This window comes from Elaeis guineensis, chromosome 16 (assembly GCF_000442705.2).
Source record: "Elaeis guineensis isolate ETL-2024a chromosome 16, EG11, whole genome shotgun sequence".
NCBI classification, from domain to species: domain Eukaryota; kingdom Viridiplantae; phylum Streptophyta; class Magnoliopsida; order Arecales; family Arecaceae; genus Elaeis; species Elaeis guineensis.
Genome location: NC_026008.2, coordinates 46,020,986 through 46,036,727, shown reverse-complemented (window position 1 = coordinate 46,036,727; position 15,742 = coordinate 46,020,986). Strand labels below are relative to the sequence as shown.

The 15,742-nt window shown below is 36.3% G+C and overlaps 1 protein-coding gene across 1 annotated transcript; it reads left to right on the top strand.

Moving 5' to 3' along the window:
• Positions 1–11,115: 11,115 nt before the first annotated feature.
• On the top strand, positions 11,116–14,902 carry LOC105032929 (plastid-lipid-associated protein 6, chloroplastic). The gene is made up of 4 exons (XM_010907525.4): positions 11,116–11,533; positions 13,825–14,058; positions 14,203–14,329; positions 14,552–14,902. Exons 1-4 carry the CDS (start codon positions 11,279–11,281, stop codon positions 14,764–14,766), a joined length of 831 nt encoding a protein of 276 aa, XP_010905827.1. The 5' UTR covers positions 11,116–11,278; the 3' UTR covers positions 14,767–14,902.
• Positions 14,903–15,742: the final 840 nt, after the last annotated feature.

Here is a 15,742-nt window from a genome sequence, read left to right as displayed (position 1 = left end):
CTCTCCCTTGTCTCAGCCTCTCTGAGGGAAGCGCTGCTGGAATCTAGAGAAAGAGTTAGCATATGGGCTTCTTGTGTGTTTGAATTACGAGAATGCCACTACGCTCGTGCCGTCGTGGGCCACCTTGTTTCGCCGACTTTTTCCGATCGTTACGTTCGGTCCGGTGGATCGTGCCACTTACGTTCAATGAAATTACGAACGTGCCATTTTTGGTCGCTCGCAATCACGTGGCATGTCGTGTGATCATCTCGCCCAAAAGTAATCTCTGACGTTGCTTGAAAATGTGGAGATTGAAAATATTAACTCGTTCTTTAAAAAATTAAATATTTAGATATTTAATTTTGCACGGGTTACATATACATCGCCATATTTTGAAAAAATAAATTACATCTTAAATTTTTTTTTTCATTACACCTGATTTTTTCTGCTCATTTTCATTACATGATAGCAATAAATAAATAATAAAAATATCCATATCCCGATCACTATCATCTTTTTTTTTTCTCCCCGATCTTTCCCTCTTACGTTATTCTTCTTTTTATTTTTTTGATAAAAAGAGAAACCAAAGCTTCCATTGAATAACTGAATCGATAGACATAAGTAACCGCATAAATACCTGATATATAAAAACAACAGAATAACCTGAAACATAAAAACAACCTGATACAAAGTAACAATACAACTACCTGAAATATAGTAACAACACAGCAACCTGATACATAGAAACAAAAGAAAAAATAACCTAATAACCAGCTACATAGAGAAATAAGAGATAGGAGCTGATAACAGCGACACTAAATAGATATCTAAGCATAGCAAAAAGAAGAACAAAGCAGGAGTGACACTAGACAGCCTATGCTGCCCATCAAAATCTAAAATCCCCAAGCAATCAATCTATAAAATGAGATTGAAAACCTGAGGTAAAGATTTTTTCCCATTATAAAAGAAGACCCTCTGAAGAGCAAGTTTAGCAGCAAAATCTGCTGCTTTGTTGTTGTGCATGTTAGTGTGAGAAACAATGAAATTTAAACAGTTAGTTTTCTACCTAAAAACATCTTATAATATGGGCAGGCCAGGGCATCTGTTAGTAAAAGAGCTGTTGATAGCAGGGATAATAGAAAGGGCATCCCCCTCAAGCCAAATATGCACATTGCAAATGATTTACAGTAATTATTAAATCTAACCAGGCAGCCATAAGTTTAGCATAATAAATTAGAGTAGGGTAAATAAGTCTGCCAGCAGCACAAACTAAAGAACCATGAGCATCGCGAATAATGAAGCCCACAGTAGCCTTTTCATCCTTTACAACAGCATCAAAATTGATCTTCAATGTGTCTAAAGCAGGAGAGATCCAATGAGAATGGTTAAGAGTGTTACCATTGGTAAACAGCAGGTGATTATCCCAGTATCTAAATTGATACCCGAAGCCAGTACCATTAGCTGCTGTGTTACCATGAAGGATATGGAGATGAGCTCGCAGAAAGATACTGAGAGGAGAGAGGTAGGTCTACTAAAAGACTCTTTCATTTTGAGCATTCCATAATTGTGAAGCCACTATAGCAAACAATGATTTAGTGCCTTTCTCTACCCCGGAGGTTAATAACACATCAACCAAACTTGGGAAAGAAGAAGACACAGAAATGTGAAAAGTCTGATAAAAAAGCTGTCAGTAATCCATAACCATAGAACATTGAAAAAGAATATGATGGACATCCTCCAGATCATTAGTGCACACATCACAGTGGCTCTGAGCAACTGCAAGGATCCCTTTATGGTGTAAGAAATCTTTGCAAGGCAATATGTTCCAAAGCAGTTTCCATCAAAAGATTTAAACTCTAGGAAGAACATTCATTTTCCAAATCCAGCCAATAGATAAATACCTATCAGTAGACTGATGGTGTGTAATAAGAAGTTGGATATCTTTAAGAGTTAAATGGGTGCTTCTAGATGAAAACCAGACCAATTGATCAGACTAACTGCCAATCGCAATGGGAATGCGAGTAATGAGACATCATTTCAATTGAGAAAATATCATGCAATAAATTCAAATTCTACTGCCCATCAGCAGAAATGAAATTACTAAGGTGGAGATCATTAAGAGGAGAGTTAATATTCAAATAAGTAGGCCAAAGAGCTAATGGCACATTTGAAACCCATGGATCATGAAGCACATTCATAGATTATCCATTGCCAATAAGCCAAAGGAACTAAAATTGAATAGAGCCACCTCTAGCAGCAATTTTTTTTCATATCTTGGAACAACGACGGAGAGAGAAATATGAGATCCATGTTCTGTTAAAACTGTATTTAGCAATAATCATTTTAGCCCACAGGAAGTCAAGATGGAGGATGATATTAGCCGCTTATTTGCTTAAGAAGGCTTCTCTATGGTCAAGAAGGGATGTCAGACCAAGTCCCCTCAGGTGCCTAGGAGAGCAAATATTTTTCCAAGCAATTAAGTGAAGGCCCTTATGATGGGTAGTATGGCCCCAAAAAATACTTTGAAATCTCTTTCTATCCTCCGGATGACACCCACAGAAACACGAATGCAAGATAAGGTATAAAGAAGAATGAGGATGTCAGAACAAAGTTGAGAAGAATACTTCGGCCAGCCAAGGATAGCGCATTTCATTGCCAATTAAAAATTTTTCGAGTGATCTTGTCATACAAACAGAAAAATGCCTCAGATCTCAATGGCCTATCAGCTAGAGGAACCCCCAGATAGTTCCAAACCCCCCCAACCTCATGAATAGCAAGAAGCCTATGGATTTGTCTTTCGACTCTCTTGGGAGTGGTGGGGCTTATCATGATTTAGGATTTGGAAAGGTTGATTGCTTGACCAAAGATAGAATAATAGGCATCAACAATAGTCTTCATGCAACCAACATCCCAAATATTTGCCTTAGTCACAAGCAAAAAATCATCAACGAAGAAGAGATGAGAGACAGTAGGCCCTCCCCTTGGTATTTTATTGACTTTTAAGAGATTAACATCCATCATATAATGAAGAAACTTGAAAAGGACCTCGGAGCATAGAATAAACAAGAAAAGTGATAAAGGACAACCATGCCTCAGCCCACGAGAGATATGAAACCACTGAGATGGAGAATCATTGACGAAGATAGTAAATTGTAGAGAGACAATGCAGTATCTAATCCAATCAATGAATTGAGAATGAAACCCAAACTGGGATAAGACTTGAAAGAGCAAGGGTCAACGCATCCGGTCAAATGCTTTTTCCATGTCAAGCTTTATCAAGGCTAGCCCCTAGAAGAAGGAGCCATCTCCAGAGAATGCACAATTTCTTAAGCCAAAAGAATATTTTCAGAGATATTCCGACGTTGGATAAAAGCCCTTTGTTTAGGAGATAAAATAATAGGAAGAAGAGATTTGATTCTGTTTGCTAGGACTTTAGCAGTAATTTTGTAGGTAGTGTTACACAAATTGATGGGTCTCAAATTGGAGGCATAAAGTAGATTTGATTTCTTGGGCAGTAAGGTAATATAAGTTTTCTTCCAAGCATCCGGCATTTTGATCTTGGTAAAGAAATAATAAATAGCCCAAAAAATATTAGCTCTAATAATATCCCATAAATGATAAAAAAATATAACAGAAAGACCATATGGTCCAGGGGCCTTATCACCTTTAATACTCCACACTGCTTCTTCCACTTCTTCCATGGTAACCATTTTGGTTAGTTGGGCATTCAGATCTTCTAGAATGATAGAGAAAAGAATTGGAATGTCAAGATCCTTAATATTCTGTTGAGCAGACCATCGGTCATGAAATATATGAGAAGTATGTCAACAATTCCGTGAATGTCATGCACCTCTTGACCATAAATATTTTGGAGCATTGAAATCCAATTACCCCTCCTTCTGAGGATGGTGGAACAATAGAAGAAGGAGGTATTAGCATCACCATCCTTCAACTAAAAGATTCTAGATTTTTATTTCCATAAGATTTTTTGAAGATACAGATTCTGATTATAAGCTTAAAGAAGAGATAGAAGCTGAACATGCTAATCGGCTATAAGACCTTGACATTGAGATTCTAACAATTGTAGTTGATAAATTTTTTTATATAGTTGCTGCCCTTTGACAAAAAGGTTCCCAATTTGAGATTTTCATCTAATAATTGCTTTTCTAGTATTTGACAACAACATCATTAGTCTAACACCAGGAGAAAAACTTCCAATAGAATGTCAAGCCCTAGTAAACACTTTCCGAAAGCTCGGATATTGGAGCCAAAATTTTTCAAATCGGAAGGGGGAGAGTTACGGGGAAAATTATCATCAAGAGATATTAAAAGAGGACAGTAATCCGATCCAAACCTAGCAAACTGGCAAACAGTAGCATCTTCAAAACACTCTAACCACGAGAAAATAGCAAAAAAAGGGTCAATTCTTTCCCAAACTCGGGCAAGACCAAAACGGTTGTTATACCAAGTGAAACTAGGACGTTGAAAATCCAAATCAGTGAGACCAGATCTTCCAAAAAAATCTTTGAACTTCCTAATATCCTTATCCACATCAAATGGCTTTTCTCCTTTTTTGTCCTTGAGGTTAACAATACAATTGAAATCCCCAGCAAAAAGCAAGGGCCAGCCCATAGATAGCACAACTTCAACTTGCTGCTAGAGAATCCATCTTTCCACACCATAAGTACTTGCATAAGCTATAGCCAGGATCCACGGGGGATACTGATCAGTAGAAATTACTCCGAATGCTAACTAACAATTAGTATAAATAAAATAAATATTATCCGCCCCTTTATGCCAAGCAATAAGAATTCCACCAGAAAGTCCTATAGCAGTGATCATATAGATGTCCCAAGTAGAACCCAACATCCTATGTAATCTCTCGTGGCCATGATCAGATAATCATATCTCCAAGAAATAGCAGACATTATGCCTATATTGGCCAATTAACATTTTAGAGTAGGTAGTAAAAGGGTGCTTGGCGGCACCTCTACAATTCTATATGAAGATCTTCATGAAGAAGATTTTGAATGTGCTCCCGAATTCCTTCGGTCACACATGATATATTGCTCAAAGAATCCTCCATGGATAAACCACCCCCAGGGATGTTTTCTAAAGTATATTGAAGTTGATTTAAACAAAAAGTAACATCATGAGAGGGTTTACTTTGAAGACAATCAGAGTTTAAGTTAGAAGGATTTTCTGAAGAAGTGCTAAGAACTTGCTTACCATGGTGATTGACTCCTTGGCTGGCAATAGAGGTGATTGGTCTCTATATTTCCCTTCAGGTGCTCCTTAGTTGGGACACTAAAGCATTGGCTAATTGCAGCTGGTTCTCCACCTCTTGAGCAGATGACTTTTTGAGAATTATAACTTTGGAAGTTGGGGGAGAAACTGACTCAAATGAACGATTGGCTGATGGCACTTTAGTAAGGGACTGCTTACGCTTGTCCTTCAAAACCATTAGAGTGGATGAAGTAGGAGATGATAGAACTATATCCATGCTCTGAGGTTCCGGATGTTCCTCAAGATTATCAGAAGCCAACAGAGTAAATCGGAAACCAATTCCACTAGTTAGGATTTTGTAGGAATCAGAAGATGGAGATTTAGGAGTGGTCTTTTTAGATGTCTTCTTAGGTATAGATCATGCATCAGAAAGTTGTCCACCAGTAGCACCAGTATTAGGATTTCTGATAGCCTCCTTGATCACTCTTGGATTGACTGGTACCCTAGTCATATGGATCCAAGAACCATGAACTTGTTTGGATTCCTGAATCTTCGCACAGCAACAAGATTCCAAGGTTCTTCCCAGAAGACCGCAGGAATAGCACAAATCAGGCAGCTCTTCATAACTGAATTGCTGCCACATCAAATTATTCTTCACCCTAATTTTAGTTCTTGGGCAAACAACCTTCTTAGCATCTAGCAAGATGCATACCTGGGCAAAATCCTTCCTAGTAGACGATTTCGTTCCATCATCAAGGAGTAAAGGAAAACTCGCTACTGAAATAATTTTAAAGATCTTTTTCTTATCCCATAATTCCATAGAGAGGTTCGGTAGCTGAATCCAAATCCTAAGTTGATGAATATCATCCCAGCTAGGGTTAAAATTCGATCTCCAACTCTCTAAAGCAAGTAATTGGCCAGTCAAGGACCAAGGACCTTTAGCCAGAATACGGCTTGGGTATCCACCGATGGTAGGTCAAATAGTAAAACTCCATCCGAAAGAGAGTACACTTGAAATTTTTCTTTCACATTCCATCTGACTCTCATCTCTTTTTGGATAAAATCAAGAGGAAACCCTTTATATAAACTTACCAAGCAAGACAGACTTCCACCGAGCACAGGATAGATCAATCTCTTCATCAGTAAAAGCCAACACCTGGGAGAAGCACTGCTCAAGGATAGCTACCTGCTCCTATATTGCTGAGGATGCCTCTCACCGAAATTTGCATTGCCCTATTGCTACTTGAGTCCATGATTTTGAGACTACAAAAAACCAATTTCTTTGCATCGGGGTTGTATTCTTAGGAGGAGAGCCATTGACCTCTTTAAGCTTTGGATCAGAGGTCGATGGAGCTCTCCTATGAAAGTCCCTTCTTTAGGAATCTTGTCAGCATCGTTTCCCCCCACCTTCTTTCTGGATCTTGGATGCTTTAGGGGGGAAGACATGGCAAGAGAGAAAACCAGTGAAGGGTCGGATTTCTCACCTCTTTCCTTCTGATTCTGCTTTTCAAGTACTGGATTAGCCTCGAAAATACCACCCATCTCCTTGCTTGAGGATAAAGATCCTCTGATATTGGAAGCCCATTGTCGCTCAAGCACGTCGCCACTGGACGTGCCTTCCATTTGCACCAGGGATGAGAGCTCAGCAGAGAGAGTGAAAGATACTGGATCTTTACTCTCCATATTAAGGTTCACTTTCTTTACTCCCTCCCCATCTCTTTACTCTCCATATTAGGGTTCACTTTCTTTCTCACACTCACTTTCTTCATCCATACTTTCTCTCACTAGAAACAACCCTTATTCTTCTTTGATATAGAGAAGCATGGCACAGCAACTCCATCTTCTCACTTTACCTTATGAAGCACAATGCTCGCTACGATGACCAAGCTGACACTATAAAAAAAAATTATTTTTTTATGATATTCATTTAACTATATTTTTAAAAAATATTTAAAAAATTAGATTTGCCCCATATTTATATTAAGATATTAACTATAAGTCTTTTTATGATATTAATTTAACTGTCTTTTTGAAAAATACTAAAAATTTATATTTTGTCACGCATTTATAATAAAATGTTGGGCATGTCTTCTAGATATTGTTGCTTGACAAATCAATAAATAAAAAATATCGTATTTAGCTGGCATAAAATGAAAATACTAATTATAAGTATATATTAATATTATCCAATTTTAAAGATATATGTGCCATCTATATAAATATTAATCTTATATTAATATAAACCGACTTTCATTAGATTCCTCCATTATAGAAATAACTTTCCTTTCATTCTCCTCTCCAGCATGCAACCCTAGCTCTATATTCTTGATTTGGTTTGTGAAGCTCACCAAGAGGAGCATAACCCAACAGCTTGATCTTTGCCATCTTTCTTTGTACTTGTGCAAAAGCAAACTAATCAAGAAGAGAATATTAAGTAATGAACTTTAATGATTTTCAAGCAAAATTTTAATTAAATATTTAATGATACTTATCTATTTTAGTTGGATAATGTTTCCAAGTATCAATTAGATTTATATCAATTATATATATATATATACACATACATACTATAATTGATATTTAATATTGCTGGTAGTGTGATTCCCATTATCTATCACTTATATTCACTTATAACTAGAAAATATAAAACATATAATACCTATTTATAGCAGATATCTATTAATATGTAAGTGATGTGATGAATATTTGTTTGCACGACTTCAATATAAACTAAAGTCTCTAGCCTCAATATTGGTTGAGGTACTTAACTTTGGTTATTGTTGAAGTGCAACATCGACCTGATTAAGCAACGAAAAAATGTCAAGTATTTCCTTAAAAATATAATAAAGATGGTTAATTCCTATTAAGTTCATGGCCACAATCTAAGCACTAGCTCCACCATGAATGCACTATTAAAGCGACTATCGACACACGTGTGACATGAAAAAACATTATCATGCAATTATTACATACTCCATCAACTTCATAACAAACATCAATCTTATCCTTTAAATCGAATGACTAAAAGAGCCTTAGGTAAGTCATTCTTTAGACCCCACTTTCTCTTTAGAAACTCTCTCTTCCACTATTTGTTTAAAATTAGACTGACTTAATCATTGGAAAGTTCCCTATTGAAAAATCTCCAGTAATCTATATAATAATTATAAAGCGATACATATATATTAAGGATGGTATTCCATGTTGACACGTAAGATTATATGATAATATCCTACAATAACATATATCAAATTTTATTTTTTTTATTTTTTATATTTTTTAAATAAAAAATAAAAGATAAATAGTATGATAAAAAATAAAAAAAAATATTTTAAATTTATATAATAATAGTAAAGCGATACATGGATATTAAAGATGGCATATAATGTTGATACGTAAGATTATAGGATAATCTCCCGCAAAATAATATGTCATTTTTTTTATTTATATTTTTTAAATAAAAAATAAAAGCATAAATAATATCTATATAAATATATCTATATAATAATAGTAAAATAATACATAAGCATTAGGGGTGGTATTCAATATTAACATGTAAGATTACAGGATAATCTCCCATAATGCCACGTATCAAGTTTTATTTTTTATTTTTTATATTTTTTTAAATATAAATAGAAGCACAAATAGTATGATAAAAAATAAAAAAATATTTTAAATTATTATAACTTAATTTTATTCTAAAATGGAGAAAAAATAGATAGAGTTGCATGAATTTTTTCTCTGATCTCTTTCCATCTCCTAGGCTAGGATTGAAAGATTTCAGAGGAAGAGATGGGAGGAGGAGCAATGAGAACCACTACGAAAGCTGTCGTAGTCGATGGCTATATAATAATAATAAAATGATATACGAATTTTAGGAATAGTATTCTTATTGACACGTGAGATTATAGGATAATCTCCCACAATGCTATGTATTAAGTTTATTTTTTATATTTTTTAAATAAAAAATAAAAGCATAAATAGTATGATAAAAAAATAAAAAATATTTTAAATCTATACAATAATATTAAAGCGATACACGGATATGGGGGGTGGCATTTTATGTTGATACATAAAATTATAGAATAATCTCTCACAATGTCATATATCAATTTTTTTATTTTTTTTATATTTTTTAAATAAAAGTAAAAGTACAAATAGTATCTATATAATCTATATCTATATAATAATAAGAAAGCGATACACGAGTATTAGGGATAGCATTCCGTATTGACACGTAAGATTATAGGATAATCTTCCGCAACCTCACATGTCAAATTTTATTTTTTTATTTTTTATATTTTTTAAATAAAAAATAAAAATAAAATAGTATGATAAAAAATAAAAAATATTTTAAATTATTATAACTTAGTTTTATTCTAAAAATGAGAAGAAACAAATAAAGTCATGTGAATTTTTCCTATGTTTTTTCTTGTTCCTCCAATCTTTCTCCGTCTCCTAGGCTAGGATTTAAGGGTTTCAGAGGGAGAGATGGGAGGAGGAGCAATGAGAACCGTTGTGAAGGCTGTCATAGTCGGCAGCTACTGGATAATCGTAGATGCGACATCGGTAGTCTGGAAGGCTTCCAATCCATCCACAGCCACCACCACCACCGTGGTGGCGGCAGTCGAGGGGGTGCCATTGGGCTATATACCTACATTGCGTCCTTTAATCTATTTGTTTTAAAAAATTTTAAAAGCCTAATGCACCATCCTTTACAACCCTCATTTTCACTCTCTATAGTATTAAATTTAGAAATAAAAAATCTTTCTCTTTCTCTGCTATCAACAGAAGAATTCGATCAAAAAATCAATAATAAAAAAAAAAGAATATTACAATAGTTCCTTAAAGAATGTATTCTACAAACTTATCTTATAGCATTCTTATTTTTTAGATTTACTAACATTAATAGTAAAAAAAATATTATCATTATTATCAATTAAACCTCTGCAATACGGAGGTTAAGTGCTAGCTAGATCTTGATTTTAAATCTATACTGTATCATAGGAGTCTAAGTAGCCATATTAGCAACATTTTTATTGACCAATGCAAGATATTTTACTTTAGATCATGATTGTGATAACTACCTACTAAAGAGGGTGGTTACAGTTTTACCCACTTGCAAGATATATTGCAGGACAGTTATAACTCATCTCATATACTAAGTAGTACTGCTTATTGTATGCTCAACAATTATGATATGCTTGTTCTTTTTGGACAACGGCTCAATGTCCACTCTCAAATATATATATATATAGAACATGCGAAATGTTGGGTATACTTATTTCTTTCTTACTCTGCCCTATAAAGCTTTCTTAGAGCCTCAGAGGTTCATTGTTCTCCAAAAATTCGACTTGATTTAGATATTGGAGTGTCTCCTACTGGATGAAGTATGATGACCTTCAATATTTTCTCTCCTATTTATAGGTTGGATCTTTACCTCCGAGCAGACCCATAGAATAATCCAAATAAAATCGATTCACTTGCAACTTATCCAATTTTGTCACGTTGGATTTTGGCGGCAACACCTCCATTCTAGATTTTATCTGTACATGGCTTTTGAAATGTAGGTTTTTTTTTTGTCCTTTACCGAAAAATGTACCCCCGTCCTTACGAAGGATCCGGATTTGAACTATGTGTAATTATCCATCCGTTACAATCAAAAAAAAAAGCTAGTCAGCATTTTGCGTGGACGGTGTGATATCCCAAAGTTTGTTGAAATGACCTCCTAGCTCCGGTCTGCGCGACCAACGCTGGTCTTCGGGCGACCACATGTTGATATCGCAAATCGCATCGAAGCCACCGCTTGCAAGGTACGCGACCACAGCCAGAAACAACGCACCGTTTCTATCGGCATCCAGAATGAGTCGGATAAGTTCTCAAAATACCAATCTTCCATCCCGTTAATCTAACAGAGAGGGAAAAAAAAAAAAAAAGGACTTCCATCCTACCATTACGTGGCTCGGATAATAAAGGGCGTTTCCGTTTCAACAATTCAAGGTCGGAATATGCGGTCTGGTTACTGATTCGCTATCAGGGTCGAGGGCACCGGAATTAAATTGAAGCAAGGGGAAGCATGGGTTCTCTTCTTCTTGGATCCGCTTCATCCCCCCTCTGCTACTTGTCACCTCCTACCGCTACGAGTCTTCCCTGCCTCACCCCCAACAGAGGAACTCTGCATCTCGAGCGCCTCCAATTGGAATCGAGGAAGCTCAAGAATAGATTTTTTGTTCGGCAAGCGACGCTCGATGAATCCCCCGTCCTCGACCCCCCGCCCAGATTCGAAGAGACGGACCCCGAGGTCGTTGCTTCTTTGAAGCTAAAGTTGCTGGTTAGTAAGTCTCTGCGCCCAATTTCTTCTAGAAAGTATATATTCCACTATTCATCCAATACGGTATGGCGAGTCTCTTTAATTTGGGATTTCGATTCGGCTATGAGGCTAGTGCTTCTTCTCAGGCCATGTCATGCTTTCGAAACTTATATTAGCTTGGTATCGGATGATGAACTGTTACATGGGTATGTTGTTCTTCGCGTATTCGATTCTTTCTCTAAACTTTGCTTCCCTGTCAAAAAAAAAAAAAAGCCCTTGCAGATCGGACTACAGATGATGGTGCAATTTGATTTCAAGGGTGCCCTTTCAATTAAATAAAAGTTAAAGCATTTTTAGTACATATGCAATGAGAAGGTAATGATTTATAAATAGGCCCAAAAATTCTAATTGCTCCATACGTGATCGGTTCACTTGCTGTTACTCCACTATGCACATCTTTTACGGTGTCTCTGTGAGCATCTGAGTTCTGACACATATTTGTTCCAGTCTACCTACTTAAGTTCTGCTTGGCGTTTTCATTTTTATATTTGAAATACACTGATCAGTGGATACTTGATATAGGCCTTTTTTCTTGACTCTAGATTCTTCCAACAATCTCCAAATTAAGTTTTCTTGGTTATGAGATTTGCCGAAATTAATAAAATCTATATGCAGCTTTCTCAGAAATAAACCTATATGCATGTTCTTCTTGGTTGCTCTAATACTTTTTTTTGGACTAAGGTGTCCTGGTTGTAGTTGGACTTGCTAACATGAAGCAAATTGGCTTATTGGAATCTCAGATGCTTATCTCTTTCTTTATTTGACTACCATACCATCTCCTCTGATTTCATAGTATTAACTCATGTTATTCTTTATGTCTTGTTGCTTCCTATGGATGAGTCTAAATGTTGTTTGTCCTTTTTATATGCAGCATTTTTGCGGGCTTCAGGATTTTCGAAATCGGTTTTTGAGCAAAATCAACACAAGTTTTTCCATATTCAGTTAATAGCTGAACCAGTCTCGTTGCTATACTTGTCCTCGTCAAATCCTTTTCGAACTCCTTTGGCTTAGCTGGTGAAGCCTTGTTTACTTCTCCAGCATATCTGATATTCCTTGTCTTGAAACGCTAGGAAGTTAGCTCTCCTATTTTACCAGAATACACGAACCATCCTCTTCTAATATTAATGTGATATGATTGAACAACTTATCTTTTCATCATATTTTCTATCTTATTATGAATTGTTGCAATTTATATTAGTTTCAGATATAGATTTGTAAGAAAAAAAATAGTCTGTTATTTAGTCATGTAGTTTTTCTATGCACATAGATGTAGAGAATCGTAATCTTCTTATATGCTGTTTAGCCGGTCATATTCCATGACAAAATTTGCTTAATGAATATATTTATTTTCTGACTCTAGACTGGGAATTTCTTTTTGCTGTATCCTCATGGATTATCAAGATTTCTGTGTGTGTGTGTGTGTGTGTGTGTATCTTAAGCTTGTTTTAAGCAGATTATATTCAGTTGCAACATCAACTTTACTTTTTCTTTTCCTTTTAAGGAAAACTTAACCTTTTGCCACTACCATATGCCTCAGCATATAGAGATTTTCAGTAGAAGTTCAGAAATACAAAAAGAAATAACTTCACTTTTAAACTCAAAAGACATCCTCCAAGCATTACAATCATCACCAATGAAATTCATTATTTTGAACCAACTTGACTTTTAAGTGTTTTCGCTCCCTAATATGCAGAGGGGAATACAAGCACTAGAACAACATGATCATCCGACAAGCAGAAGCCTTTTTTTGGAAGCGTAAGCTATTTTTATTCCCGCCTTTGATGTCAGACACTGTTCACTCATATCTTGTGAGACATGCCCATGCCACCTCGGGCTGATCTATGGACATTGAATGAGGCACAAGATAGATCAATTCCTGAAAAACACATGGCTGTAATATCTGGTATTGGTGATGTTGCACAACCATGTCAGACTGTTGCATATTTCAGCCGATACTTGTAGAGTGCAATGGACTTACCCCATAGTATAGAAGAATTATTCCTTAGCGAGAGAGAGAGAGAGAAGAAAAGAAAAGTGAAAGTCATTCTGTTTCAGACAGCTAATCAGAGGGAGTGATAGGCTTGACTACTAAGGGTGGAACCTTATTAGCTGCCTGCCTATATGAGCTGTTCATTGTCTATTTTGAGTGTGCATATATATGAACTTGCAGTAGCCATTTTCAGATTCTGTGCTGATGTTTACCATGGTAAAGCTTCTTCATCCCTCAATAAGTGTAAGGTGATTGGACGCAGGGTGCTGTTTCTGGGTTGAACAGAGGCCTTGCAGCTAATGAAGAAGATCTAAGAAGGGCAGAATCTGCAGCCAAGGACCTTGAGGCTTTTGGAGGTGTTGATCTTACTAAAGACCTAGATAAACTCCAAGGGAGGTGGAAGCTGATTTATAGCAGTGCTTTCTCCTCTCGCACACTGGGTGGAAGCCGTCCTGGACCTCCAACAGGCCGTCTGCTTCCAATTACTCTTGGACAGGTGCGTTTAGATGTAAGAAGTGGACTGTGTTTATTTATTTATTTTTTTTTTTTTTTAGGCTGCCGAAGGAGGACTCTAGTCAATATCAGCAAGAGATTTCATAATTAGTAAGACGCCATTAACCTATCTTATTGCTTTCAACAGGTTTTTCAGCGGATAGATATCCTGAGCAAAGATTTTGATAACATAGTGGAGATTCAGTTTGGCACTCCATGGCCACTTCCACCGCTTGAGGCGACCGCTACGTTAGCTCATAAGTTCGAGCTAATTGGTGAGTTTTCTCCCACCAATCTCCAACTGTTCCATTTATCATAATGAGATGTTAGATGCTTGTGTTCTTTCATTTCTATATTCAATTTACTGTTCAAATAAGTGAATGGATTATCAAATTTCAATCCTTTTTGACAAAGCGACAAGAAGCAAACTGATGATCTACAATACAGTCTCCTTATCAGGGTATGCTGATACAGAAAATGTCAAATGATTTTTGTAGGAAGCTCAAAGATCAAAATAATATTCGAGAAAACAACAGTCAAGCCTACTGGAAGCTTGTCGCAGCTTCCTCCTTTTGAAGTTCCTAGGCTTCCAGATGCACTAAGACCTCCTTCAGACACTAGGAGTGGTGAATTTGAGGTGACTTACCTGGATGCTGATACTCGCATTACTCGAGGTGACAGAGGGGAGCTCAGGGTGTTTGTGATCTCATGAAGCTTGCGAGCCATTTCACTTGTTCGAAAATTCTTTCATCCAAAGGACATGCAATGGAGCTGTATTTTGTCTGTTTCTTTGTAATTAAAGTCTAAACATTTACTCCTATGGAATGCAACTTTTACACTTGTCGGCTTCTCGGTCTGCTGAGTATGGTTTTTTGTTGATATTTTGTCTTTTTTTTTAAAAAAAAATGGCCCCTACATTATTGAGGCCTTTGTTTCTTATTTTTATTTCATTACTATAAATGGGGTGGTTGTCCACTTTCTTTCCCTGGAGATACTTCATACAACTTGTCAAACTAATGTGAAGTGCACTGGTCTTATGGTGATAATGCTTCTATATGATTTATGATTTGTTGTACGTATCTCCTTTTGTCACAGAAAAGGCAGAGGTGCCTGCTGCTTGGAGTGTGACACTGATACCGGTGGAGCTCTTGCAGCTGCAGGTGAGGCCAGTCTTGTTCTGGTGTTCCTCAGGGGCAATCGGGCTGGCCAACCGGCAAATGAAGCACGAATGGACCATTTTCTGGTCTGCATGTTTTGTCTTTATGAAAGGAACAGCTTAAGTCAGAATTCCGGAGGAACGATTATCGTCAGCACTGCAAGAAGGGTAAATCAGAGAATTCACCGTAATAGATGTCATGCTCGTATCCGTCGCGATGTTATAGAGCGCGGACATAATGGAGATAATGGACGCAGAAAAATTAATATTTTATTAATTGGCAGGATAAAAAAGATTAAACATATTCATATTGTTGTTACACAAAAAAAAAAAAAAAAAAAAAAAAGTACGATGCACGCCGAACATTATATTTACTTTTTATCCTCCTCTTAGGTAATACATTATTGGTGGTCCATGGTAAATGTGGTCCAACCAACGACTTTTCGTGGACGGACAGTGTTGCCACAAATCTTTGAGACATTGCATCTAATTGTTTGATGATAAAAAAATTATAAAATTAAATTTATTTATC